The following is a 27,479-nucleotide window of genomic DNA, read 5'->3' as shown; positions in this document are numbered from 1 at the left end:
AAGCGGCTGAGAACCTGCAGAGGCCAAGGCCCTCTCCATGTCCTGGAAGGCAACCCCCCCCCCAAACAGGGGTGAGAGCCCAGAACCAGGAAGGACAACCTCAGAGCCATGGTCCCACCCTGCTCTGAAGAGATCGCCATCTAGGTTGAAGCAGAGGAACAGCCCACGAACGAGGCAGCGGGCCTACGACCCCAGGAGTCCATCGGTTCCAAATGAGCCGAGGAACTCTGGGTAGACATTGGTGCCGAAGGCTTAAGGACTGGTGGCACCAAAACAGCTGGAACTGGGGAAATCAGAGTCGTCATCTCCAATATCTCAGTGGAGGTTAGAGGAGGAATGTCTGGTGGAGTTCTTGGAGAGAAAATACATCCCCAGAATGGAGTGAAACCTGGGAAGGGGCTGAAACACCCCTAGCCAAAAGGAGCTGATCCACCAATCTCACAACATCAAGTTCCGTCAGAGGGACGGACAGAGAATGCCGAGGGAGATTCCAGCTTCTCTAAAAAGAGGCTTGGAAGTTGTCCCACAAAAGGATCTACAGAGGGGGAATACCTAGTCCTGGGAACAAAAATGAACCTTGGTTCCAAAGTTAGTGATATTACTGCAGAAGGAACCAGTTCCAAAATTTCAGAAGGCACCACAGAAGGGACAGCACTGAAGGAAGGAGGTTACATAAATTCTCTGCAGCAAAAACTGTCATGCAGAGCTGGTCACTACAGTTGGTGCTGAGGAAGTCAGTTCCATAGATTATTTTTGTCAGTTAACTTTGGATCCGCAGTGTGAGTGGGAACCAATGATTTAGGTCTCTTGTGTGCCGGAGCCGAGGGGGACACCGGCACTGAGAGACTCTTCTTCTTTTCAAGTTCTGTTTTAGAGTAAGAGAACAGAAAGATGAAGGTGAAGACATATCAGACATCTGAAGTCCTAGGGTGACTGGAAAAACCATTATCAAAAGAAGTCTTAAAATCGGTCCTTTCAAAATGAGCTTGTTCTTTCTTTTTACGAAGGCCTGGTGACTAAACGCTTGGCCCAAGCAGTAGACACAAGTTGAATGCCCATCAGAACTTTGCATTTTCCTACCACAATCACAACACTGTTTGAAGCGAGTTGTTCCTTTTCTTCTTTCCAGTACACATGTGTAGCTCTAGGAATGTATTTCTGCTGTTGATATTTTTCTTTAACAATCAACATGGCATTAACAATCAACATGGCAGATAAAAGTACAGAAGAAAATAAAGGAGGGGAAAAAAGGCTCCAAAAGGTAGGGAGCAAAAGGGATAGAGCTACTAATGGCGGCAGATCAGATATCAAGAGGTAAGAAGTAAAATGGAAATAGTGCACACACTCAAACAAAAATTTGACTACAGCTAAAATAGGGAAAATCAGTACCAGCCATGGATAGATAAGAACATCAAAGTGTAAAGGAAGGTGAAAGTTAACTGGTTAGGTACAAAAAGGTTTAAGTAAATTTGCAACAACAACAACAAAAAAAATTAAATCAGACTTCGCTCTAGAGAGAGATCGGCCAACATGTCTTACGTAGAAGAGCGACAAATGAGATCGGAGGCATAGCTGGCCTTGGGCATAGGCCAACTAGGCGGCCGCCTAGGGCGCTGCTCTAGCAGGGGCGCTTTTTCAGTGTTTATTTGGTGTAGGTGGACCAGGATGGGGGCACTGGGTGGTGTGGTGGGGGGCGCCGTGGAGCCCTTTTGCCTAGGGCACCTGTTGATCTAACGCCGCTCCTGATCTGAGGTAATCTAGAGAGGGGCATTCTGGGTAGGAGCTTAGCTCAAGGGTTTTTGGTTCTTGCAAGCTGTTATAACGGCCAAGGCGGTTCAGACTGTGAGTACCCATATGTCAAGGATAAATGAAGACTGACATCAGGTTGCTCAAATAGAAATGTTTAAAAAATGAAAGTTAGAAGACATGGCACAACAGAAAACCAGAGATTTTCTGCTATACCCAAAAAAATGGAAGGAATGGACTGCATTAATTTTATAAAAGATCAAACCATAACTTGACTGCAGTTTCACAATCTTTCTTGTATTTACAAAATTACTAGATGTGTTATTTATTTATTTATTGGCATTTGTTTACCGGGAAAGTCCACAGGGCCAAGTGAGCCCATTTTCAGTGGAGGCCCGGGGAGAAAAACTCCAAAATAAGCAATTATACAAGAAAGTAACAGGTTCAAATAGTACTGGAAATTACAACTGTGACACAGTAGTAAAATACAACATGTAAAAGTACAAAAACAATAGGAATGCATTGTACGCAGATGACAATATAAAAAGTATTTTAGAAGTCAATAAAACGTAAAGGTACATGAAAATGGCATTTTCAGGGGATTTACATAATAAACAAATGAATACAGTGGAGTATAAAGGGAGTGTTCAGAGTGAGTAGGTTAGGTAAGGAAGGGAGATGTAGAGGGAGGGAGATAAGTAAGGTAGAGAGGAAGTACTGGGAGAGAGACAAGGGGTAGGAGGGGGAAGAGAAGAAAGAAAGATAGCCAAAAGGTAGAAAATAATAGAAAAATGAGAGAGAGTGGATGAAGGAGGGTTGAGAAGGGGCTAGAGAGGTAGAAGAGGAGAAAAAGGCTAAAAGAAGACAGCAGGAGTTGGTGTTGAAGGCTGTAAATAGGCAGATAAGTTTATATTGAATTAAAGTGATGGCAGAGTCAGGTAGAGTGCAGTTACATATCCAATTAGAGCTAAAATGGTTGTGCAATGCAGTTTTGAAGACAGAGGGGTTTGGTTGCAGACAGATAGAGGAAGGAAGATTATTCCACATTTTGGAAATCGTCCAGGAGTATATCAGCTGGCCAGCAGGTAGCTTGGGTTTATGTGTTTGGAGAAGATTTAGATTTTCAGAATGAAGAGGCCAAGCTGGAGTGTAAAGGGAGAATAATGAATTGAGGGCAGGGCAGTCATAGGGTTTATGGATCAGTCTATGGGTGGCTGTAAGCTGGTGGGGAAGTTCCAGCCATTGAAGTTGTTTTAAAGCAGTGCAATGATGAGTAGAGTGTCGACTGTTTGTGGCAAATTTAGAGATCTTATTATAGCATAATTCTAGTTTAGACTTAAGGGATGAATGTAGGTTTGTTAACAGTGTAGCACCATAACTCAGAGAAGGCAGGAGGTAAGACTGTGTTGCTGCTTGTTTAGAAGAAAGGGAGAGGAACTTGTTATGCCGGCAGAGTAATCCCAACTTTGTTTGTTTTACTTGTATTGTTATGAATATGAAGGTTGAATTTACGGTTTTCATCAATAATAACTCATAATAACTTGGTATGGGTTACTATTTCACTTTTGGGAATTATAAGAGAAGATTTCAAAGTCAGCTTTATAGATGGTAGAATTTCTATTGGGCGTGAAAATGATAACATTTGGTTTTGTTGGGGTTTAGAGATAAGCAATTTTTGTGAACCCAGATTTCTACAGTGGAAAAAGCAGCTTGAGTGATTTGCTCAAGTGTGATGGTGTTGGGAGCAGTGTAGATAGTGGAATCATCTGCATACTGCTCTAAGGACCCCTGATGGATGGCTGAGTGGAGGCTTTTAATGAAAATGTTAAACAGGAGAGGCCCTAAAGACTGAACCTTGGAGTATGCCTGTAGGGTTGTGGATGAGAGAGGAGATTGAGTTCTGCCATTTTACTGCAAGCTTCCTGTTAGAGAGGTAGCTTTTGATCCAATTAAGAGACTGGAGAGATAAGACTATATTAGAGAGTTGGGCGAGGAGGATGGGATGAGAGATAGTGTCAAAGGCTTTTGAAAGGTCTAAGAAAAAAGATGATCCAATGTAACCTGAATCTCGGGCTTTATTAACAGTGTCTAGGAAGGATAAAAGTGTAGAGGATGTGCTATGGTCTGGGTGAAACCCATGTTGAGTGGGGGACAGACTGTCATATTTTAGTAGGTAGTTTAGAAGCTGTTTTTGAACAAATTTTTCTAGTATTTTGGAGATTGGGGAAAGTATGGCGATGGGACGGAAGTTGGAGGAGATGTCAAATGAGGGGCCACCTTTATGGAGTGGTAGCATAATTGCTTTTTTCCAGAGGCTGGTGATGTAAGATTCTATGATGGATCTGGTTATCAGAACGCTAATGGGACAGGCTACTACGTCAGCGGCAAGTTTTAGAAATTTACCAGGCATGTTATCAGCAGAGTTAGAGCAGGGCTTAAGCTTTAGAAAAAGTTTTTTTGATGCAAGAAGTGGGGATGGATGAGAAATTGAATTGTGGCTGGGAAGACTGTTGAATATTATGGGAGGGGGGAGCGTGTCAGTGGGAACAGAGGAGAGATTCAAAGGAAGAGAAGTGGAAGATGAGGAAGAAGAGTTGTTGTTTGGGAGAGTAAGGGAAAAGGTAGTAGTAATACTGACAATAGTGCTGATAAGTAAAGAGTTAAAGATACTAGCTATTTATTTGTTCAGGGGACTTATCAGGATGTGGGCAGGGTCTGGGTTTGGTACCAGGGTTGAGAAGGTTTACCGATAGATGACCAGAAGGTTTGGGGGTTTCTTTTTTGATTGTTTTGCTGACTCCAGAAAAAGTGTTGTTTGTCTTTTAGAATGTATTTTTTGGCCTGATTACATAACTGTTTATAAAGAGTATGATCAGAAGTATTTTTAGATTTAAGCCAGTTTTTCCATGTCTCTATTTGTCGTAATTTCTTTTGTTGTTTTTGTTAGCCATGGGGCATAGTTAGTTCTTTTGGTTATTGGAAGGGGATAGACTGTCTAATACTCCTATGAAGGGCTATTGAAATGGTGCACATCATCATCCAAGGGGAGAGTTTTAAGAATGCTCCAGTGTATGCTTTGTAGGATACTATTAAAGGTATTGTGGTTAAATTTAAACAGAGTTTGTACTAGTTTAATGTTATGTTTCCTGGGGTAGGAACTGCAGGTGCAGATAGTATAGGCTGGGAGATGGTCACTAATCGCGTTGGACATGGTGCCGGAAGTTATGTACCTGGAAGGATCAGAGACTAGAATCTAGTCTAGGATGGAGCCTTCATTAGTTTTGTTGTTATATCTGGTTGAAGAAGAGAAGTTGGGTAAACTCAAATAGATTAATAGTAGAGGGAGCCTGGTTGAAGAGATGGAGGACCAGTTAATGTTCATGCCTCCAAGAATGATTGCTTCGTTTTGTATAGTAAATGACAGCCAAGATAGGAAGTCTTCTAGAATGGGAATGTTGTTTCCAGGTGGAATGTATAAGACTACAATACATAGTTTTTTGCGTGGTTAATTACTAAAAAGGAAATTAGTATTTCGGCATGTTGGAATTGAAGAATGTGGCCTTTACAGGGAGCTATACTGATGGTGTTAGGGTAAATAATGGCTGCACCACCTCCTTTTTTATAGGTTCATAGGTAGGTACTAGGCTATCTGCCCGACGGCATTTATAAGCCTAGACAGAATGTGCTGGCTTTCGCCACCCCCTTGGATTAGTTCCCTGTGCCTCTGTCCAGCAGAGCCACTGAAGTGATCCTTGTTTCCCATCCACTCATCAAGGTTTCTCTTGAAGAGTGTTAGCGAGGAGCCCTGCCTAATGTAGATTGGAATCTTGTTCCAAAGCATGGGAAGTCTCTGGGACAGGAATCTATCCCTCCAGCAAGTCCTATTTATTGTTGTGGTGAGGTTTAGATCCCTAGAACGTGTGACTCGAAGGGATATGGTTTCTTTAGGTGGAGCATGTCCATCAATTCTGGGTTGGACATGGCCTTGTATGTCAGGCAGAGATCACCTGTGAGTAGGCAGTATGCAACAGAGTACAGCTGGAGTTTCTTCAGTCGAGCTGCATGGGGCACCTGTTTGAGGCCAGTGATCCTCTTGGTGAGGTACTTCTGTGGTCTTTCCAGCTGTTGCAGGTGTCTGGTAAGGTACATCCCAAATTGAGAGTTTTATCTGCCCTGATAATGTTAACGTTTGGAGGGAGTAGCTCACAGTCTGGAATAGAGGGTTTTAGCCAGGTTTCGGTGGCTGCAAGGATGTCAGTTTTGGTTTGTGTGAGCCAGGCGTGTAATTCAGAGGTTTCATTACATATGTATTGGAAATTCACAATGTAGAAGTGAAGGGAATTTGAGAAAATGGAGGAAGAGGGATTTGTGTAACAATATGAATTTGAGGGCTCAGGATTAGGGTGGATATCACCAGAGCAGGTAAGGATGGAAAAGATATGGGAAGAATGAAGAGTGAGGTAAGATAGTTTAGCGAGCAAGTAGTAAATGGAGTGGAGAGGGAAGATGGGTGTGTATTGTATGATGTAGTTAGAGGGGAGTAGGTATACCTTAGTACACAGGAAGGGATTAGTGTGATAACGGCTGGGGCTGATTAGGGAATAAGTATTAAGAAGAGTGCAAGAGGAGATGGAGAGACTGACTTTATTACAGGGAAGAGAGTGAGGGTGAGGTGATGTGACATTTATTAATGTAATAAGAAATAAGGCTAATAGGGAGAGAGATGCTGTTTCATAAATGGAGTAAGGCATTCTGTACAATACAAGGAAAAAATAGAGGTAGTGATGTAAAAGAAATGGGACAGGAAGTGGGAGTGAAGAGCTAGGGAGGTGACTGATGGAGGTATAAGGGGGAGTGGTTAGAGAAGTATAAATGTAATGAAAGAGGGGGTGTGTAGGAATGGGGGTAGGATAGGAGAGCAGAGAGAGCCCAAGCATAGCGAAGGCAAACGGAGCCTGGATGTTTTCCCTAGATGTTTTTCTTCTATTAGAAAACACTACTGGAGAAAAGCTGGCAGATGCACAAGCAAGAAAGGTCTCCGCAGTGTGTTCTCAATGAAATGCACAAGGTATAATATATTTAACTCTTTAAAGAAAATGTTAAGCAGCTCAATAAAAATAAATTAAGTTGGAAATTGTGGAAAGTGAAAAGGTTTACAATTAATTACCTACTAGTCAACCTCAGTACTTTAGCGCATTATATATAAAAGTGCACAACTTTGTTGATTTATTTAAAGGTAGCCAGTACGTTTTTTTTATACTACATCTCAGAGGGGAAAAGTTAAGGCAAGACAAGAAACTATGAAAGTGGGAAAAAAACATTGCCAGCACCTTCCCTCAGACCACACCTACTTTTTTTCTAGAAGGACAGTACCAATCAATCCTGTTGTAAATTTATGAACACCCATCCAGTCATTTAAACTATGTTTAAAGGAAGATAGCGAGTCGCACTGTTTAACATACAAGGGGTGTCAGAGATAGTACAGTTGTGTTCACTTACCATAAATGTAGATGTTAAGAGTGCATTCACTGTTGCAGTCATCACATTTGGGTTATCTGCCTGCAGCTAGCCCTCAGCCGGCCTGAATACCAGAGTCTTGGGATTTCTGCACCAGATGCTGCCGCTTCTTCCATGACGTCAGGGGTATAAAACATGCAGCCGACGCCATTACATCAGTTTTTCTTGCCCCAGACGTCAGGTGCCCCCACAATAGGAAGCAATTACATGGTATGGAACACCCCCAGCAAAAAGCAAATACACATGATATAAAATATGCCAAACAAAAAAGACAGATAAAAGTAAAGAGAAGTCAGGGGGCTGGAGGGAGGATAACCAGGACTGCAACAGTGAATACACTCGAACATCTACATTTATGGCAAGTGTACACAACTGTACTACGTTCTTCGTGTTTCACTGTTGCAGTCATCACATTTGGGTTGATTCCCAAAGCTAAGGAAGGATGGAGGTAGTTAAGGAGCATTAGGGCTAGCAATCAGACCCTGTAAGACTGCTGTGGCAAATCCAGCAATGGATTTAGAAAAGACAGGCAAGTGGTAATGCTTGGTGAAAGTACGTATAGAGCTCCAGGTTGCAGCTTCCAGGATGTCCCTGGTACAGACTCCTCTGAGAAATACAGTAAAGGTAGATGCAGCCCTAGTGGAATGTGTTCTTACCCCCTGTGGGGTAGTTTTTCCATGGTGCTTGTAGCAGAAATGGATGCAGAGTGCTATCCATTTGGAAATAGTTTGCTTTGAAATGGCTTTCCCCTCTGCCTCTGTAGCAAAGCTGACTAGCAGCTGGTCAGATTTTCTGAGATGCTTAGTCCTGTCCAAATAGAATCCAAGTTGTCTGTGCACATCTAGAGAATGGAGTATCCTCCCCCCTTTATTTTGAGGGATAGGGAAAAAAGTAGGCAAGTGAATGGACTGGTTTAAAGCCACACTAGACACCACCTTGGGCATAAAAGATGGGTTAATCCTGATGAAACCCTGTCCGCATGGAAGATAATGAAGGTTCCACTGCCATAAGGGCCTGCAGTTTAGACACTCTTCTTGCTGAAGTGATGGTTAGAAGGAAAGCTGTTTTCCAAGAGAGGAATTTCAACTCTGCTGTGGCAGCCGGTTCAAAGGGGGAAAGAGTAAGTTTTTCCCAATACAAAGTTAAGGTCCCAGGCTGCAGTGGAAGCTCTCCTGGGGGGGGGGGTCTTAAATTTTAGGCCCCTCTAAGGAACTGTTTTACCAGAGGATGAGAAAAAAAAGAGGGGTGGGCTCAGTATTATAATGAGCTGAGATGGCTGAGACATGAATCTTAATTGAAGAGAAGGATAGGCCCTTGTGAAGCATTTATGTTAAGTAATCTAATATATGAGGTACACTGGGCACCGCTGTGCCAATCCCGAGATTGGCTCCAGGAACAGTATCTTTTCCACTTTTCCGAATAGGACTGCCTAGTACTAGGCCTCCTTGCCTCAAGAATGACATCCAGCACCTGCTTACTAAGGGTTGCAAGAGATGAACTCAAGGGATTAGCCAGGCTGCAAGGTTCACGGTTTGAAGCTGAGGGTGCAGAATCTGGCCCGCCTGCTGGGACAGCAGGGAAGGGGTCTGAGGCAGGTGCCAAGGTTGTAGCACTGTCAGACTGCGCAAAAGAGGGTACAAGTGCTGGCGTGGCCAGTCTGGTGCAATCAGGTTTGTCCTTGGCTTGTCCTATTTGATCTTTAGTAGAACCTTTGAGGGGAGAGGCAGAGGGGGAAGGGCATAGACTGAGGCTTTCCCAGGTAAAGACAGGGTATCCACTTTCCAAGCTTGACTGTGGGGAGTTCTGGTGCAGTATTTGTTCAATTGATATTTCTGAGGGGAGGCAAACAGGTCCACCTCTGGAGTCCCCCAGCTGTTCCTCAAAAACTTGAATAGTTTGGGTTCCAGTTTTCATTCGTGTAGGTCCATGAGATTTCTGCTTAAATTGTCTGCCAGTGAATTTAGTTTGCCTGGCAGGAATTGAGCTTGTAGTTGTTCTTGGTTGCTAAAGACTGTGTTCCACAGAGCCATGGCTAGTCTGCATAGTGGGTAGGAATGGGTTCCCCCCTGCTTGTTTATGTACCACATAACTGTGGTGTTGTCTGTCCTTACCAATAGTTGTCCTATAAGAATGATGTCTTTGAAGGCTGTCAGAGCATTCTGTAAAGCTAACATTTCTTTTTTATTGATATGCAGGTGCATCTGCTTTGGGTTCCATTTGCCCTGAATGCACTGCCCTGCCATGTGAGCCCCCCATGCATAGCCTGATGCATCTGTTGTTAGGATTTGGGCGGCAGGGGGTAGAGTGAAAGGGAGTCCCTTGTTGTGGTTGCAGGCCTTTGCCCACCAAAGGAAATCTGCCCTTCGACAAGAAATGATAGGAATCATCGTTTCCATGTCCTAGGAATGTTGACACCAGACACTTTTTAGATACCACTGAAGTTTCCTCATATGCAGTCTTGCATATGTAATTAACAGAATGCAAGAGACCATGAACCCCAGAGCTTTCAGTATTTTCCTTGCAGATAGCTGGGTTTTTGTGGCCAGTGGATTGAAGTAGGTTGTCAAATAAATGTGTTTCTTTGGAGTGAAGAATGCCATATGGGAAGTTGTGTTCAAGCTTGGTCCCAGGAATACAATCTGTTGGCAGGGTGCTAGGTGCAATTTCATTTTGTTGATGGTGTACCCTAGTGAGGTTAGAAGTCTACAAATGCCAGGTGCTGTAATAGCAATTCCTGACTTTCCACCTGAATCAGGTAATCATCCAAGTATGGGCAAATCTGGACAAAATGCAATGGCTGGTGCTAGGCACTTTGTGAATACTCTGTGCACAGTAGATAAGCCAAAGGGAAGTGCAGAGAACTGATAGTGCATTGAGCCTGCCCTGAAGTGTAGGTATTTCCTCCAAGATTCCCTTATGGGGATGTGCATATGAGTTTCTTTTTAAGTCTAGGGTTGCCAGCCAGGAATCCTTGGCTAGCATAGGAAGCAGCTGAGAGTTAGCATTTTGAATTTTGGAAACACCAGAAAGGTGTTGAGAATAGACAGATCCAGGATAGGACACGAGGAGTTTTCTTTTCTGGGAACCAAGTCTTGAATAAAAGTCTTATCCCCTTTGTTCTGCTGGGACAGGTTGAATAGCCTTGATGTTGAGAAAAGAGTACTTGCTTTTGGGCCTCTGCCCACTGGTTTGGGGGGAGGTCTGGCCATCCACTGAGGGTTGGGAGTGAGTGGAAGTGGAATCTGTATCCTAGGAGACAATGTTCAAAACCCATTTGTCTTGGGTAATGTACTCCCAGTTTTTTGCATGCAGGGCGAGCTTTCCTCCTAAAGGTGCAAGAAGCTGAGCAAGGCTTGGAGGAGTTAAGGATAAGTCATTGTGCAATTTTATCATAGAGGGGTGGCATACTACTCCCTGCTTTGGAAGTGGGAGCACCCCAATGCTTAGATCTGTGCATAACCTGAGACTGAAGTCTTGGTGGTCTGCTGCCCCTGGGTTTGGACTGAGAAGGCCTGGAAGGACTGGAAAGGACCAGTTCTTAGAAGGCCAATGTCTACTGAATCTAGGTGGCTGTACTTGTAAGAAATTTACAGTTTGCAAAGATTTAGCTTTTTCCTCCATCCTTTTGAGGACGACTTCTGCTTTACTGACAAACAGGCACTCTTGGTTTAAGGGTGCATCCAGTAATTTTGCTTTTACATGATCTGGCAAGTTTTGTTCCTTAAGCCAAGCATGCCTTCTAAGTACAGACCCACTGACAGCAGCCCTGTTCTGAGGCATCAAAACCACACTGCAAAGTATGTTTACCAACTTTGTCTGCAGAATGCATTAACTCTTGTAAATCTTTGTGTTCAGCACAGTCAGGAATCAACATTATTTTCTGTTTAATTAGCCCCATAATATGTTGCTGATACTTGAACATATGAAACTGGCAATTTAAAGCCCTAATGGCCAGAGTAGCAGTGGCATATACCTTCTTACCCAATCTGTCTAAAGCCCTAGAATCCATGTCAGAAGGGTTAGGATTTTTGGGGTTCCTATCAGCATTTCGAATGTTGAAAACGCCAAATTTAAATTTCATCGAACTGAAATGTTCGAAATCTCAGAAGAGCGAACAGAGGAAACATCAATTTCTTTCCCAGGGAAAGTATTACATTTTTTTTTTTTGCACGGAACACAGATTTCTTTCCCTGGGAAAAAAATCGATGTTCCGTCAGTTCGCTCTTTTGAGATTTCGAACATTTCAGTTAGATTAAATTGCATTCGGCATTTTCAGCATTCGATATGCTGATACAGACCAGATTTTGGCAGTAGTAGCCTTAATGCCTTTTGGTCCTTGGGAAATGGTCTCTGGATCTGTAGTAGGATTCTTGAAAAGGAATTTGAGAGTCAGGTACTCTGTAGTGCCTGTCAGGTTTCCTGGGAGCTGGAGGCAAAGTATCCAGGGAAAGGCTGGATTCCAAGAAAACATCATCTACAATCTCTAGAACAGGAGGGATAGCTAGAGGCCTGTGCTGAGGCAGGTTTAAAAATTCCCCAGAGTCTCTTTTTGGACTGAGAATAGTCCTGGCTTTCGCAGTCAAAATGCTCCCCAAGGGTATGCAAGGTTTCACCAAAAGAAAAATCTTCTGGAGGGGAAGGAGAGGGAATGGAATGCTCTGCATCAAAATCCTCGTAGGTAGATAAGGGTATGTTCTGGTAGTCAGAAGGAACAGAGATATCAAATTCCTGATCAGAAGAATCATAAGGAAAATCAGTTCAGGGTCTCAGAGGGGGGAGGCTGGCTTTCCCTAATTAAAGTAATAAGGTCTTCAGCCATTCTAATCATTTGTTTTTGAGGCATGTGGGCCTGAGAAAGCACTTTGTTCATCAGTTTCCTAGGCGTAGTGTGAACTTTAGGCTTGAGGAATTCTGTATTTTTGGCTTGAAACGAAGTCATCGGTTTAATATGAAAATCGGTAGGCCTGAATACACCCAACAGAAGCCGGTGCCTGCAGAGTGGCTTGGGACCCATCCAAGGTAGAGACGTAAGCAGGATCCATAGTCAAAGAAGCATCTTGAGGCATACCGGACTCCGAATGGGTCTCAGTAGTGGCCTGCGAATCTGTAGGAGCGGGCATCAGGAGCTGCAAAAGCGCCTCACTGAGTACAGGCAGACTAACGACTAGCTTCACGGAAGAGTCGTCGGCAGTTTTGGACCTATGTGGTCTGCCTTTATCCTTACGTTTTTTCCGAAGATCGGTAGTCGGATGGCTTAAAGCCATTTTGGAGTACAGAGATCGAGAGCGAACGTTTTTAGCTACAAAAATAGCCAGACAACTAATTGTTCAGGGGTTGAACAAGGCACAAAACAGACAGCGTGGGCCTAAATAGGTGACGCAGTAAGAATGAAAATCTCTATGAGGTATTTGCTTTCCACAGGCAAGACAATTATTAATATTTTTCTGACATCAGTTAGAGCAAGAAAAAAGGATCCCCAACGGGGTACATATCTTTTAGAAGACTTCAGGTCTGAAACTCGAAAACGAAAATTTCAGGAGTCGGCCGACCGGCACTTGTGAAGTGCTTCTGCTTCGGGCACCGCACGGCAAGAAAGAATGATGTAATGGCATCGGCTGCATGTTTTATATCCCTGACGACCGGACGTCATGGAAGAAGCGACAGCATCAGACACAGAAATCCCAAGACTCTGGTATTCAGGCCGGCTGAGGGCTATCTGCAGGCATATAACCCAAATGTGATGACTGCAACAGTGAAACACAAAGAACAACTGGGAGGTGCACAGTTTACAAACTCAGTCCACTGTGCTTTATTTAACTGTTGTAGAAAATTGAAGACCCTGGTTCTAGTACTGGTAAAGCCACTGTATTTGCTGAGATAAAGGAGCTCCAAGACAAACTGGGCATCTTACAGTGTGGTAAGGGAGTCACAGGTCTCGCTTTCAAAAGCCTATAAAACACTGAATAAAGGGACAGAGCTTCTAACCTCTATTGATAGCTTAGGGCCTTTAGGCCTGTAATATTCTGGTTAAGAACCTCTACAGTATTTCTGCTTGATATGTTTATTGAGATACATTCTGAAGGGGACACTGCATTCAATAAACAGTCTAAACAATGCTGCATATAAGAAAGACTGCCTCTTTAAACTTGACAACCACTGTCACATGAAAAAGTCCATGAAAAGAGCCTTTGAACGCTTTTTCCAAAGCAAAACTATGAAAAGACTGCAAATGTCTTACTATATGGACGCCAATTTATAAACAAGTCAATGCCTAGGGAAAGCCACCAAATCCAAAGTAATATTAAGAAAGCATTTGGTTTCTAAGAAACAGACTTTCTACTCATATTTTACAGGATTGGGAAGAGGGAGACCACTAAGGAACTTCATGAGAGAAATGTACAAGATGCAATACCCAAACTAGACTATTACACAATGGAGAATATGCAGGAGAGGTAAAACACTGTTGGTGGGGGAGACAGGGTGCCTATATTGTTAACAGCATCATTCGTCATAGCAGCGAAAGTATGGGCAGAGTGCTATATGCACAAAAGAAGGGGAAAGTGAAAAGGAAAACAAATTGCACTTAACTAATACACCTGTACGTTTGGCAGAAAACCTAGCAAAAAATTACTAGGAAGTATCTTAAACATTCTGGAAAGTGTCATGATTGAAATGCAACTCTGAAAAGAAGGTTAAGCTTAGAGGAGAAGCTGGGGTGATGAACTTTAAAGCATGACAGACTTATGGAGAGGCGCTGAATATCTGGAGTAAAAGGTGTAGGATACAAGAGTTAAAATCACAACAGAAAGCTATATGCAGAAGAGTAAACCAATGTAAATGCTGTGTGGTATTTAATAACACAGAAAATTCAGTTTCAGGAAGAGCAGGGATAGAGGTCCCTGAAAACACACAATCTACTCAGGTGGCACTGTGGTGCAGTGGTTAGCATTGCTGCCTCACAGCAAGAGGTTCTCTCGGTTCCATTCTTAGCTGGGGTGCCTTCAGTATGGAGTCTGCATCTCCTCCCTGGGTTCACATGCGTTACGTCTGGGGGCTTCGGTTACCTCCTACATTCCAAAGACATCCATCTACAGTGTTTCTCCCCGGGCCTCCAGTGAAAATGGGTACTGTCCCAGTCGGATGTTCCGGTACACAATTGTTAAATAAATACTTATTTCAGCTCCAAAGCTGCATACAGAAGCTTCAGCTTCTCCTCATTTAAACACATTTATGCAATACAACTGCTCCGATTTTCTCTTTCCTGTCTGACTTATTTTGCAGTTCACTTGCTTTAGCTTCTCTACCATCCTAAAGGCTTACTGCTATCTTGCTCTGAACTTACTTCAGCAGACAGAACTAATACTAACCACTTTGTCTCTGATTTTAAACTCCGCAAATCCTTTGTCTCTCTCATTATCTTTGCATATGTACCTCAACTGTTACCATAAAAAATTTAAATTACCAATGTAATTGAAACCTGACTGAATATTTATTGTAAACATTTTAGTCTCACTAAGTTGTCACAGCAGACTTCATCCTGCGAGACGTTAATAAAAAAGAAATCATTCACCAGTATTTCTGGAAAATGCACCTCGCGTCCAGGACGCCTGTGCATATCCAAAATTCAAGCCACAGGATGAACAAATACAAACACAACTAGTGATGCAAAAATATAGGTGACCAAGTTTGGTCAAAATTTATTTTACTATTATTTTAAAACTTAGTAGTGACTTTTTGAAGTTTTGGATACTTTTAACTGTTCCTGAATGTTAATTGGCCTGTTTTTTTAAACAAAAGTAAAGGCTGCCTACTACTTTCACAATGGGGTTGACTACTCTCTATGCATCTCTGATTTGTGTCTGTGATCAGTTAACGAGATGAAAGTGCTTTCTATAAATATTTAGCCTGTTTCAGTGAATGCCTGGGTGTTTTTTATTTTTTCTCTGCTAAAACAGTCATCATCAATGGTCGTTAATTTTTATCTCGGTTCTCAACTTTTTCCCTTCCTCCCAAGTCTCTTTTGCTATGTTCAGCAAACATCAGGGACATCTAACACAGAAACTCAAATGGAGGAAACCTGCTGAATGTTGGGGTACCGCTTACAACAAAAAAGGGTAGAAAAGCAACTTATCCCAATTCTTACCAACTTGTTCTATGACCTTCCTTAGCTTAGACTTCAGAGTTCTATTACTGCGCTCCACTAACCAATAAACTTGAAGGTGGAAGACCAAGTTTTTTTTTTTCCTTTGTAACACTAAGTTCTTATCTCTTTTGCATTAAAGCCCTGGCAAAGCTGGAGCGTTACCACTGGCATAATGGTGTTCCTTGGTATTTTGAGCATTTCTTTGGGAATTTCTACCCTGGCGGAAAAGTAAAGTACAGCTGTGTAAGCAAACTCCCCATAACGGTAGATGTTCTAATAGACTGCGGTTGCAGTAGCCTAAACTATCCGGATTACATCCTGCCAAGGAATTTAAGTACAGAAAAAAGGAAAATTTGTTTTAAATCCCATATCACCTTTTTCTTATCTTGTAAGGTTTTAAGAAGTTCTGCAGCCACAAGACAAACAAGCACTGCTTTTCCAGAGAGGAATCCAATAATTTGGCTTGGACACCTTTTGAAAGGGACTGCAGCCTTAGCCAAGGGTACCTGCACAGAACTGACCAAGCTGCACTGGAATAAACATCAAATGCAGCTGTGATGCTGCTGATAAAAACCTGGCTATTTGTGAGGCAAATTTCAGCAAGGATAAAGTAAAAGACTTATTGTCTGAATTTGGCACATCATGGATAACATCTCCTATGTTAAAAGAAAAGATACAAGGTATCTCATCACACAAGTCTGATGGTTAACAGCTTGAAAGACCAAGGTGGCACAAGTGTATACCTTCTTGCCATACAAGTCCATGGCCCTGCTAATCTTACAAGTAGGGAAATTTCTGTTCAACAGGAACTTTGCAGAACCTGTCAAGTTTCTTCTGAGTGGGGGTGAGGGGGATGGGGTTCAGAGCTTCCAGAACCAGGGGAATAACAGAGGGTATAGGGAAATCTATCTGAAACAATGCATAAAATCTTTGTTAAGTGTCAGATATTTTAGAACTTTCCCATTTAAAAAGATGAATTTTTTTTTACTATGGTGTCCCAAAAAGAAAGATTCTCTAGAGGCAAATCAGAGGAAAGGAATGTTCTTCAGAAAACACAGTCAGTATTTCAGGAGAATGGACTAGGAAGTCTTCATCACAGACCTGGTCGTCCTCCTCAGAGGAAGAATCCTTCCTTCTTTTCAAAGGAGTGGAAAAAAGAACCACAACAGCGGGTGAAGCCCGGAAATACTGAGGAGGCTTCACAGACACAAGAGTTTTAAATTACCCTGGGGTAAAGTCATGCCATTATTTGTGAGTATTCCTCACTAATAAGAGAGAAAGAGAGAGAGACAGGAAAGTTTGGTTTTCTGCCTTTTCTTTGCAGGGACATCAGTCTGCATATTCCTTCGGCGGTCAGGGCCCTGACTAACTTAGATTAAGGAACCGGGTATTTCCTTTCTGATAAGAATCTGTGGGATAACCAAAGACCCTTTGGAAATTACCAGTTTAGGCTCCCCTTTTCAACTACACTAGACCATTGGATCACCCCCAGTGTAGATGTAAACAGCCTGCCCTTTATCAGCCCCCACCTGGGTTGTGACAGCAGAAGCAGACATGGAACATGGATGATGCAAGGTCTCATCATTAGACCCAGCAGGGATGTCTGGTAGAGGCTGGACAGTTAAAGCCCCTGGTTTATGTTTCTTACGCTTCTTCTTTGGAAGCAGCTGGATGTCACCGTGGGAAGAATTATACATCATCGGGAAGAATCATACATCATCATGCCCTGCACAAGAAGCTTAAGACGCAAGCTTTCTAAGTAAACAGCCAAAGAAGCACAGCGGCTACTCTTGGGTATGAAAGACTGACAAATCGCACATTTCCTATGGTTATGTTCAGCACCTAGACAAAATAAACACTTACTACAATGGTCTTTATGTTTACTCTGTCTCCCACATTCACAATTTTCTTTTCTGGACATGTACAAAAAAGTGATAAATACTAAAAAGGAAGGGTCCCTAACAAGATACTTGCCTGCCCAAACAGCTTCATAACAGCACAAGACATAAAACTCACAGACCAAAGACAAAGCACTGTAATGCTTTCAGGCGGTCAGCAAAAAGATTCTGGTGTAATCTGTGCTCCCATGTCCCTTATGTATCTCCTGCTTTTGAGCTCAGGTCATATATCCGACATCCAGGTTTTCATATACTGGTCAGGCATACGGCTAGCCTTGGCAGGAAATCCCACTAGTAAAGAATACTGCAACAGTAACCTTGGAAGGACTTCAGATGTTCTCCATAAATCTATCAAAAGCTTTCCTGTTCTTGCTAGATGCAATGTGGGTTAATATTCACAAAATGTTTAGCAGTAGATGGACTGATGAGGAAATACCTGCAGTATCTAATTTGGTATTACAAAACAGATACACATGTCTGTGGCACTTCATATAACTTATTCGACCTTTTTGGGGTTCAGGAGGTTGACTGTCAGTCATACACCAAGCTGTTAAGAAAATCTCCTATAAAGCCAATAAAGCAAGAGAGTCAACTGCAGGTAGAAGAAAATCCAGCTGCAACAAATCAAAAATACAGCACTTTTGCTTAGAAACAGTGATTTAATTCTGTCCCCACTGAAATAAATTTTTCACTTTAGCAACAGTGTCAAAGACAACTCTTCTAGAGGGAAAATCTGAAGAATCATTTTCTCCCTTAAATCAGAATCATCAGTTTGAGGAGAATTTCCAAAAGAAAAACAGTTCCCTTCCAATCCCTGCTCTTCTTACTGGGAATCAGTGTCAGACTGAGGGAAATACTTTTATTTGAAGTCAGTGACGAAACAGGATTTAAAACAGCAACAACAGAATGCAATCCCCTTGGCAAATTCTAGCATACCTTCCTTGTTCATAATAAATAAATAAAACCTTTTTAACTTTTTTCTAAGTTGTCTCCTAGGAAAAGAAAACAACCTGTGTCAAGGATACTAGCCAGGAAATCAGGTACCTTAGCCCAGCTGTGTGTTTAAGACTGCATCTGCTCCTTCCTCACAGAGGAGCAACTGCAGTTCTTCCTTTGATGAGAGAAACCCTACAGCTTCAGACGACGTGTCTTTCTCCAGAGGGACAGGGCAGTCGATGAGCAGTACAGGAAACCGGGCTTGGCCACAGCAAAGTCACCCACTAACAACTAGGGCAATGAGGGGGTTGGCCTGATAATGGCAGAAGGAAGAACCAAGGAGACTGCTAACTGCTCCATGGTTAAGTTAAAAAAGAACCTAAATGACAGGTAGTGGAGCCTGGGTGACTGTAAACCTCCTGTCAGAAAATTGCAGGTTTTGTGGTAAAATTTTTAATGACATCCACCAAATGCACAATATCCTGTCCTCTCTCATAAGAATTCTACATGAATATGTAGAGAAAGTACAGTAAACAAAAGGAGTTTTTGCAGTTTTTCACACAAGCATTTACATATGACAGTGCATTAGAAAAAACATTTATCTACACAAAGTATAAAACATTCACAGAAAAATATCACTTTTTCTAAGAAAATGAAATGGTGGATAGTCTTCCTCAGAAGGGTACATATCTGCCCAACCTTGAAAGATTAACAGACTGCAAGCTCCACGAAGCCTAAAAAGAGAATGCACTTTAGAAGCAAGAACGCTCTGAAGCTTTCAGACCCAAACAACTGCTTTCATGCATCTCTTTTTTTGGGCCCTACAGCAGTTATGTTGCATGGAAGATACCCTGAAGCTTTGAAAGCTGAACAGTGGTCATGTTCCTGACAGCATACACCCCATACAGCTTAGGCTGTCGCAACAGTGATGAACATCACTAGTTCTCTGGTTACTGACTTGGCACTGGCTTTTTCTATGGGTACAGTTTCAAGAAAGTTTGTGGCATAGTCAATGATCACTATAACATACTAGCAGCTATTATGATACTTTACTAATAGAACTATGACATTTACAGCTATCCGCTCAGATGAGACCTCAACATTGGGCACATGTATCAAGCAGACTTCTAAACCTAGGATGTGGTGCTGTCTGACATTCTCAGCAAGGTGCACAAAATTTCAGTGCCTTTCATTACACCAGAGGAGAAAACAAAGTTAAAAGCTATATAACACCATAAAAAGAAATAAAGCTAGCATCCATATAACATGTGAGCCTAACTTGTCTGCAGTCTGCGCTAACTTTCAAATTTTCATCTTGCTAGAGGCAATAATGCCTGGGGAAAACATTTCCATGTTTAATGACTTTACCATGATACTGTGGCTATAGATGACAGCGTTTCTAATAGCTAATTTAGTAAACACAAACGTCTCTCCCAAAACCTACCCATGACCTACCATCTTTATTACATGACCTACCATCTTTATTACCTGCACAAATGATTTTTTTCTGGTCCCTTCGGTCTACAGACCTGTCTACTCCTAACAGTAGGGTCAGCAAATAGATTCAAAACAAAAACTTATCTTGCTGCTAAACCTGACAAAAAGTATCAAGCTTCTTGGCTGACAACCATGTTTCAAAGACAGTTCTAAGAAAAAAAAAAACACAAATTTATAAAAGCATTAACTGATGTTGCTGGTTGGTCTTGGTTAGCTTGTTCACTTTTGCATATCATAGCTTGGGTGTATAACAAGGACTTATAAGGCAACATAATGCTTTAACATGACAATTAAGGTACAATTTTTTTTTGGGGGGGGGGGCATTGGAAGCAGTATCTTTATACTATCCCGAAAATCTGCATCAAAACAATGGGGGAGCAAACAAACTGAATCTATGGGCCTTAAGACGGCTCTTCCAACAATGTCACAAAAAAATAGAGTCCTGACTGCGTCCTAGACAAGCAAGAGTTTGAATAGTGGCTCAGGCGCTGGAACAGACTGGGTTGGGTAACAGGAAATGAGCAATTACAGCTCATCCATACTGACGAAAGGTGCAGTGTTGCTCTACTGACAATACAGTACTAATGACAGAAGCCCTGGAGCTTGGAAAGTAGGACTGGAGTCGGGAGGGACATAAGCTTTGACTACCTAACCTACTGAAAGTACTCCTTGTCTGGGCATAGGAAAGCATATGTATGCTCAGATACTGAGGCAGAGGTCATCCCTGTGATGATGCATTTGCTCGTGTCACAACCATGGTTGGGCGAGGTCTTAACAGGAATGTCCCCACTGCTTGGGTTTTTGAGATGTGAGTGGGGACATCAACCTCATGGCTGCCTGAATGATGACTTTCTCTGTATTATTCACTTCAAGCGGTAGTGGGTATGTCAATAGTGCAAGGAAAGAACGGCAGAGTCTCATAAGGTGATGTCTGATGTAGCAGGAATGGGGTAAAAAAAACATGTTGAAGTAGTAGAACAGCAACAGCCCCTGCAATTCCACAGTTGGCGGGCTTTGTTTTTGATGAAGCCACCACACTTAAATATTACCATACAAACCTGACACAATTAAAGTAGGAACCTGCAAATAACCACTGGGACACCTTTACTAGATCATACGAGGGCTTCCCTTAGGGCCTCAGTTTCAAATGCCAGATGTCCCATAAGAATAAAATGGGCCTTTACTGGGCTTCTAAGCCCAATCACAATCTAGTCTCTGATGTCTGTACTACAACAGTAAGAAAATTAGCTTAATGCATAAAGCATAGTGAAATCCAGAGAGCATCCAGACGCACTAGTAGACAAAGAAAAGGTATACTGCTGATCCAGACTTTGGGTCCCCAACATCCAAGATGGACGAAGGCCTTATTTAAAATCAAAAACCTTCCACGTTAAAGAACTCTTATTTAAGATCATAAACACTCGACATTCAAGCACCACAACTGACCACCCTTATGGCAACTGATGCACCTTGTTCAACTATGCCTGTCCCACTGAAATCTCAGCACAAGCAGTGGAGATCTAATGGGTACAAAAACACTACACTGAGAGGATACCCTGCTATGGATTAATCTGTTCACTAGCTGGTGAAAAACTGGCTACATTACTTGTTGATGAGCTAAACATGTCTTCAAAGAAAATACGTACCTCACATTGGTTTAGAATCACAATCCTGGCTGAGACTGATTCCTGACAAACTACAGCCTACCATACTGACAACAATGAAATGTCCTTGAAATGTATCCTACTCATGTGCTACTGCCCTCCAAGACGTGAACAGTAAAATTCATATCCACTAAAAATATCATTCATTTCAAAATCATATGCTCCCCCTAAAAGAGAAGCAATATTGTAACGGATCACGTTGCATACTTCCACTTATTTATTATTTTATTATTATTTATTTTACATCTGTTTACCGGGATAGTCCGACTGGATATATGTCCATTTTCAGCAGAGGCCCGGGGAGAAAAGTTCCAAAAAGACATTCAAGAAACCGTTACATTTTTACAGTTTAAGAATGATAGGGTACTGAATGCCTTGTAGGCCAACCTGGAAGTAGATCTAAGGAGCTCATAGGACTTATAAGTTATGAAACAATAAAAGTGTAGGGAGAAGTCCTACATGTGCACACGACTGATGGTTAGAGTTAGTCTGGATTAAAACAAGGACATAGCCATCATTTTTAAAGTACTGAATCAGACTTTTCTTGAATTGAGGTAGAGAGAGTTCAGATGTAAGATTACCAGGAAGAGAATTCCAAGTTTTGCCAACAGAGTTAGCAAATAGAGATTTACCGGCTGTGTTGTTGGATTTGAGAGCTTGAACTAGTAGTCTTTCAAATGAACGAAGTGCGCTAAGGTTACTGTAGGGGGTGCTGAGGTTTTTAAGTAAGGGTGTATTATCTGGTTGGTACAGGATCTTGTGTGCAACTATTAGTTGTTTAACCTGAAGTAGGTTAGGCAGTTCAAGCCATCCTAGTAGACTTAGGTTATGACAGTGATGAGTTCTGTAGGCTGCACCGGTAGCAAATTGTGATTGTAGCTGCTAGAAAGTTTATTAAGGTCAGTTTTGCTGAGGTTTGTAAATAGAGGGGAAGCATAGCACTTGTCACACGATACCCATGTCACATACAATGTACAGGTTGACTACTTGAAGCACCTATTGTAATGTACTACAATACAGATGTCACCATCTGCTTCCGTGTGGCTCCTGATGGAACCCCTCAAATCTTTTTTTCAGCTTTTTAAATGTTACGGTCTCAGATGCCATGGTGGTACAGCAGTAGCGTTGTTACCTCACAACAAGAGGTTCTCCTGTTCGAATCTCGGCTTGGCTTGGGAGTGCCTTCTGTGTGGAGTCTGCATGTCCTCCCCGTGGTTGGGTAGCATTCGAAAGACATGCGTGCATAAATGGGCGTGTCTTTGTTGAAGGTTGGGCGTCGAGCTGGCACCTCGGTGTTTTGTAAAAATCTGCTGCCAATCATTAGCGGACCGGAGTTCCGCTGTGACGACCCCTTACCGGGAAAAGCCGAAAGACAAACAACAACAACAAATGTTACGGTCACACTGCCCTGTGCATTTCCTTTCTTGTTTGGGGGATACAGAAGGAGCAGAAAAAAGAAAGAAAGTAGGAGAAGCAAGTCAAAGACAGGGGCCTTCCAAAGTCAAGAAAAGGCTGTAAATTCCTAGCTCTATTTATTAAAATTAATTTTATTAAATGTGGCATACTGCACACAGTTACTGGTATGGTGGCTTTTTCTTCAAACACTAAAGCTGACCCAGTAAGAGTACTTGTCGATAAATTTCTCTCAAGACATTATGGAACTACTTCACTAGTTATCTCACTGATAGTTAAATGTGTCTCTACAACATCTCCTGCCCTACCTGTCAACATGGGTGTACCTCAAGGATCTATCCTTGCCCTACTACTGGTTAACATTTTTACCAATTGTTTACATCTTGCCCTCAGTCATCACTCTTGCAATATGCCGATGACTCCACAGTCATCACTACAACAGACTCCCTCTCTGACCAAAATACTATCACACAAAAATCTTTCCTATCTATTGAAAACTGGCTCACCAAGAATCAGCCGGTTCTAAATCCCTCCCAAAACAAACAAAACTCCTGCTTTTTACTCCCAAAATATGAACAATCTAAAATCTTCCTTCTCAATCTCTTCCCTCAGCAATACACCTATCACTGTTGAGTCTTACACCAAGCTTTTGGGGGTCATCGTAGATGGCCAACTCAAATTTGACCTACACTGTCTGCAACATCAGCAAGAAAACCCACCAAAATCTTGGACTTCTATATAGAAACAAAAAAAAATTTTCTCCAACAAAGCTAAAATCTCCCTATCCCATGCATACCTTCTTCCTCACTAATCTTCACACCACTCTCCTATCAAAATTTGAATCCACTTACAATAAAATTGCTAGATTTGCTGCTGATCAAACCTACTACTCCCACTATTGTCTTGCTCTTAAAAGTTTAAACTGGTTAGAATTTCCCCATCAACTGCTTTCTCTCAGCTTCAGATCATACATTCTATACTGTACCAGCCCTTCTTCTGTCCCGATATTGCCTCTCGTCCATCTCTATATCCCTCCAAGGTCTCTCCAAAGATGAGAACAAAACCTCCTCCACCTCCTCCAGATCTACAAACCCAAAAGCAAAATAGGGCAAAACCCTATACAGCTATTCTCCTGCCCAATCTTGGAATAAACGTCTTCCAGATATCAGGAATATTAATCACCCACAAAAATTCAAGACTGCTATCAAAAACTTTCTAAACAGTACATGGATCTGTCACACTAACTACACTCCACAACTGTTCCACCTACTACTCTTGTCCTCTCTCACCTACCTCCTTACTTCCTCTTATGCCTACTCTGTCTGTACTTCGACTTTCTGCTACTACTTGACTAACAAAACCTATACCCATCGTAGTTCTACTTGTTCTACTTAAGTAAACCCATACATCAACCACTCTTGCTCCCAGAAGGGTATTCCTCATGTATGTACTTACCCTCAATTACAAAGACTGCACTGCTTGATTCAGTGGTACAAGTTTGTATACAATTTCTGATGTGTAAATAATGTACGCCATCATTAGGTTTATGCTTTTTTATATCTTATTGTATTTGTAATACTTGTGTGGAGCTTTTCTTCCTGGACCTCCGCTGAAAAAGGGCCTTGACTCAGTTGGACTAACCTGGTCAACAAATGTCAAATAAATAATAAAATTACTAATCCAGAAAAAAAACAGAATAAATAACCAAGATAATACAAGATGACCGAAAAAGATATATTCAAAAATTATGTGGAATTGTATCTCAGATCCAAACAAAATAGATCAACTGTTTAAGAGCAAAAAGAACAGCATCTAAAAAGAGTTGAATCCTCTTTGAAAGTCAATTTCTATCAAATATTTACCAAGTTCGACCGTGGTTATTAAATATCTGGCCTGAGACTGATGATCACCTCCAACCTTACCCCACCCACACACATGAACTTGTGCAGCAATAATCTATTATGATCATCTTTTTTTAAATCAATTAACCAGACAAGCCTATCAGACAAGTGTTCCTTCCCATGGATGATGCTGATGCACTGTCTGGTTAAGTGACTTGCTCTGAGTTGAACAGTTTTTGTAAGGATAAATTAAGGAAGTCAAACTCATGACTTCAGGACAAAGCTATTAATGCTTCAAAGCCTTAATCTACTTATATAATCTGCTAGACTTTTAATTAATTTTCCACATCATTAAAACACTGTTTAATATATTCTATACCAGGTCATGCTTGGTAAACCCACTGGTTATTAAACACGGTCTCTGTGAACAGAATGGAGCATTCCTTTGTTGCAACTTGCCAACATGCCATATAAATGAGGAAAAAAAACACAATGAAGATACAAATAGGATACCCAGAGAGACAACAGACCTCTCTACCTCTGCACATGTTGACAAATTATTCCGATTTTGGCACTGGTTTAAAGCTGTATTCCACTGGTCTGATTTATCTTGCAATACTTCCGATTTGTGCCTTTTTACTGGCTCAGTTGTACAGCTAATATTTGAGAAGCCCTCAAAGTCAAAACAGAATCAGACTCAGAACTGGGTTCTAAGCTACATGGTATATTCGTCTGTTGAACAGAAAAATAGCACAGTACAGCTAGAAGAATGGACTAACAGCAAAGCATACCACTCAACTGTGCAGATTTTGCCTCATATTTTTGGTCTGCTCAGCATAAAAAGCTTTAATATTCAGAGAGGAAAAACGTCACTGAATAGTGACAGGCATTTGAGCTTCAGACACCATATCCTTCAGAAAATGCATGCCAACACAAAATCTGTTATTTTTCCAACTTTAAGTTTATAAGAACATTGTTTTAAAATCTGCCCCTTGTGGGGCCTTTGTAACCCCATTATTTCAAGCTTTACCCAAATATCTTGCACTAAGAGGGTGAACGTTATGTAACAAGGCAGGCTTCTAGCTGCCTAGGCTACTGGCCCATTTTTCTAGCTACATTGTGATACTGGTCTGTTCAGCACAACAAGAAACATTTACCAAAAGTACACAAAGTAGAATCTTGCATTGTCACTTTTAATAATGATACTGCAAGTCCAGCCCCATATGGTATTTACTCTAGTTGTGGCTGATACTGCAGCTGCTAAATGAATGTTTTCAGTAGGTTTGTGTGTGAAATAATTGTAGGAACTGTAGCAAGAAGCTTGTATAAAGCTAGCTGTTACAGTTGCTACAGTAAAGCCTTTTTTCCTCTTTTTATGATCAAAAGAATTTTTTTTTGTTTTCCACTTTGTATTTAGGGGTGCTCCTCATTGGGGCCACCTGCTCCATTTTTTTATGTTGTCCTCAACTTTATGCTGAGGGGGCACTCTGCTTCTGGGTAACCTGTGCCAATTTTAAACGCAGGTGTTATGATTTTCAATGCTCACATGTTAAGAGGTACAACGGAGAGGGAAAGAAATTAACGTAATTTCAAATAGTCTCAGCAAGACATTTTTACCATCTGAAATGTATTCAAAGCTTTTTCCCATATTTTCACATTTAGGATGGATTAAGAAACAGTATTTATTTTTTTTCTGTATATATATTTTTTTAATTTAGCAGTGGTGATTCACATTAAGGAGTCAAACACTGGGAAGAATATGAAGAGCTGAACTATTTATTAATTTGCATTTGTTTACCAGAAAGTCTGAATGGGCAAAGACTTCAGTATTAGTCTAAGTTAACTGCTCAACGCCAGCAATGCATTATTTGCAATGAAAAATTCTCTCTCTGCCTATTACAACTGGGTAAATGCAAACACAAAAAACCCATAGCATACTTACACCACCAATGAGAAGATTTCAACTCAATTAAAACAATGCACTTGAGGTCTGTGTTGTGACTATTAACAGCAATTAATTTAACTTACACATTTTAAATTCTCAGAAGTTTCAGAATCTCGCCGGCTTGGGTGGTCTTGAAACTGGGGCAACTCTTCCTGCAAAAGGTTCAATTGGAGAGGTGAGCTACTACGAGAGCTGCTGAAAAGTGCAGTCTGTTCTTCTGGCATCTCCTCCTGCTGCTGTCCAGTGTCTGAAAAAGGCGAGAAGGAGCGACACAGGGATTCAGGAGGATTTACTGCTTCTGGCTGTGGCATGCTCAACTGGGTCTCTGACATCACAGAAAAAGAAGACTGGCACTGCTCTGAAATGATGGTCTGTGGCAAAGCAGAGTTCATCTGAGGATACACTGGGTAGTTGGGCAGAAACACTGCCACCACTGGAGTCATGCAAGGTGCAGAGAATCCGGGCACTGTCTGCGAGTTACAGGGCACATCTGCCTGAGCAGAAGCTCCAAGGTTAGTCAAAGGTATGGGGCAGTCAGCCCCTAGAGGTACAGAGGATGGAAAGGCAGGCACAGAATATGCTGGCTGAAAAGGAAACATTAAGGGAGCCTGGAACGCCATACTGGAGGAGCACACTTGAGAAGACTGGGGAATGGACCACGCTGTCTGATTACTAGAACTTTTTCTGAAGTCTGTGCAGTGGTTTGGTTGAGATTGATTGCTTTCAGAAGAATCTAGGGGTTTTTGCCTCTTGTGTCTGTGCTTGCAGTATCTGCTCTTCCTCCAGCTTGTCCCAGCCAATCTCTTATAGAAGTCTCCTGCAACAAAAAATGTAACAAAACATAAGCTAAACCAGAAATAAAATTTAACAGAAACACAG

General features: G+C 41.7%; 1 protein-coding gene across 4 annotated transcripts in view; it reads right to left on the bottom strand.

The window, feature by feature from the left end:
* Positions 1–27,479, bottom strand: part of PER3 (period circadian regulator 3) — a 508,287-nt gene that overhangs the window by 363,787 nt on the left and 117,021 nt on the right. For all 4 annotated transcript variants that reach the window (XM_044056446.1, XM_044056445.1, XM_044056444.1 and 1 more), the window contains one exon: positions 26,684–27,417. In XM_044056446.1, the coding sequence (XP_043912381.1) occupies positions 26,684–27,417 (734 nt within the window). The remainder of the gene's footprint in view (positions 1–26,683; positions 27,418–27,479) is intronic.

Source organism: Protopterus annectens, chromosome 14.part0 (assembly GCF_019279795.1).
Source record: "Protopterus annectens isolate FY-2018-M chromosome 14.part0, PAN1.0, whole genome shotgun sequence".
NCBI classification, from domain to species: domain Eukaryota; kingdom Metazoa; phylum Chordata; order Ceratodontiformes; family Protopteridae; genus Protopterus; species Protopterus annectens.
Note: the sequence above shows the minus strand (reverse complement) of the source record. Positions and strands in the feature narration are given on the sequence as shown.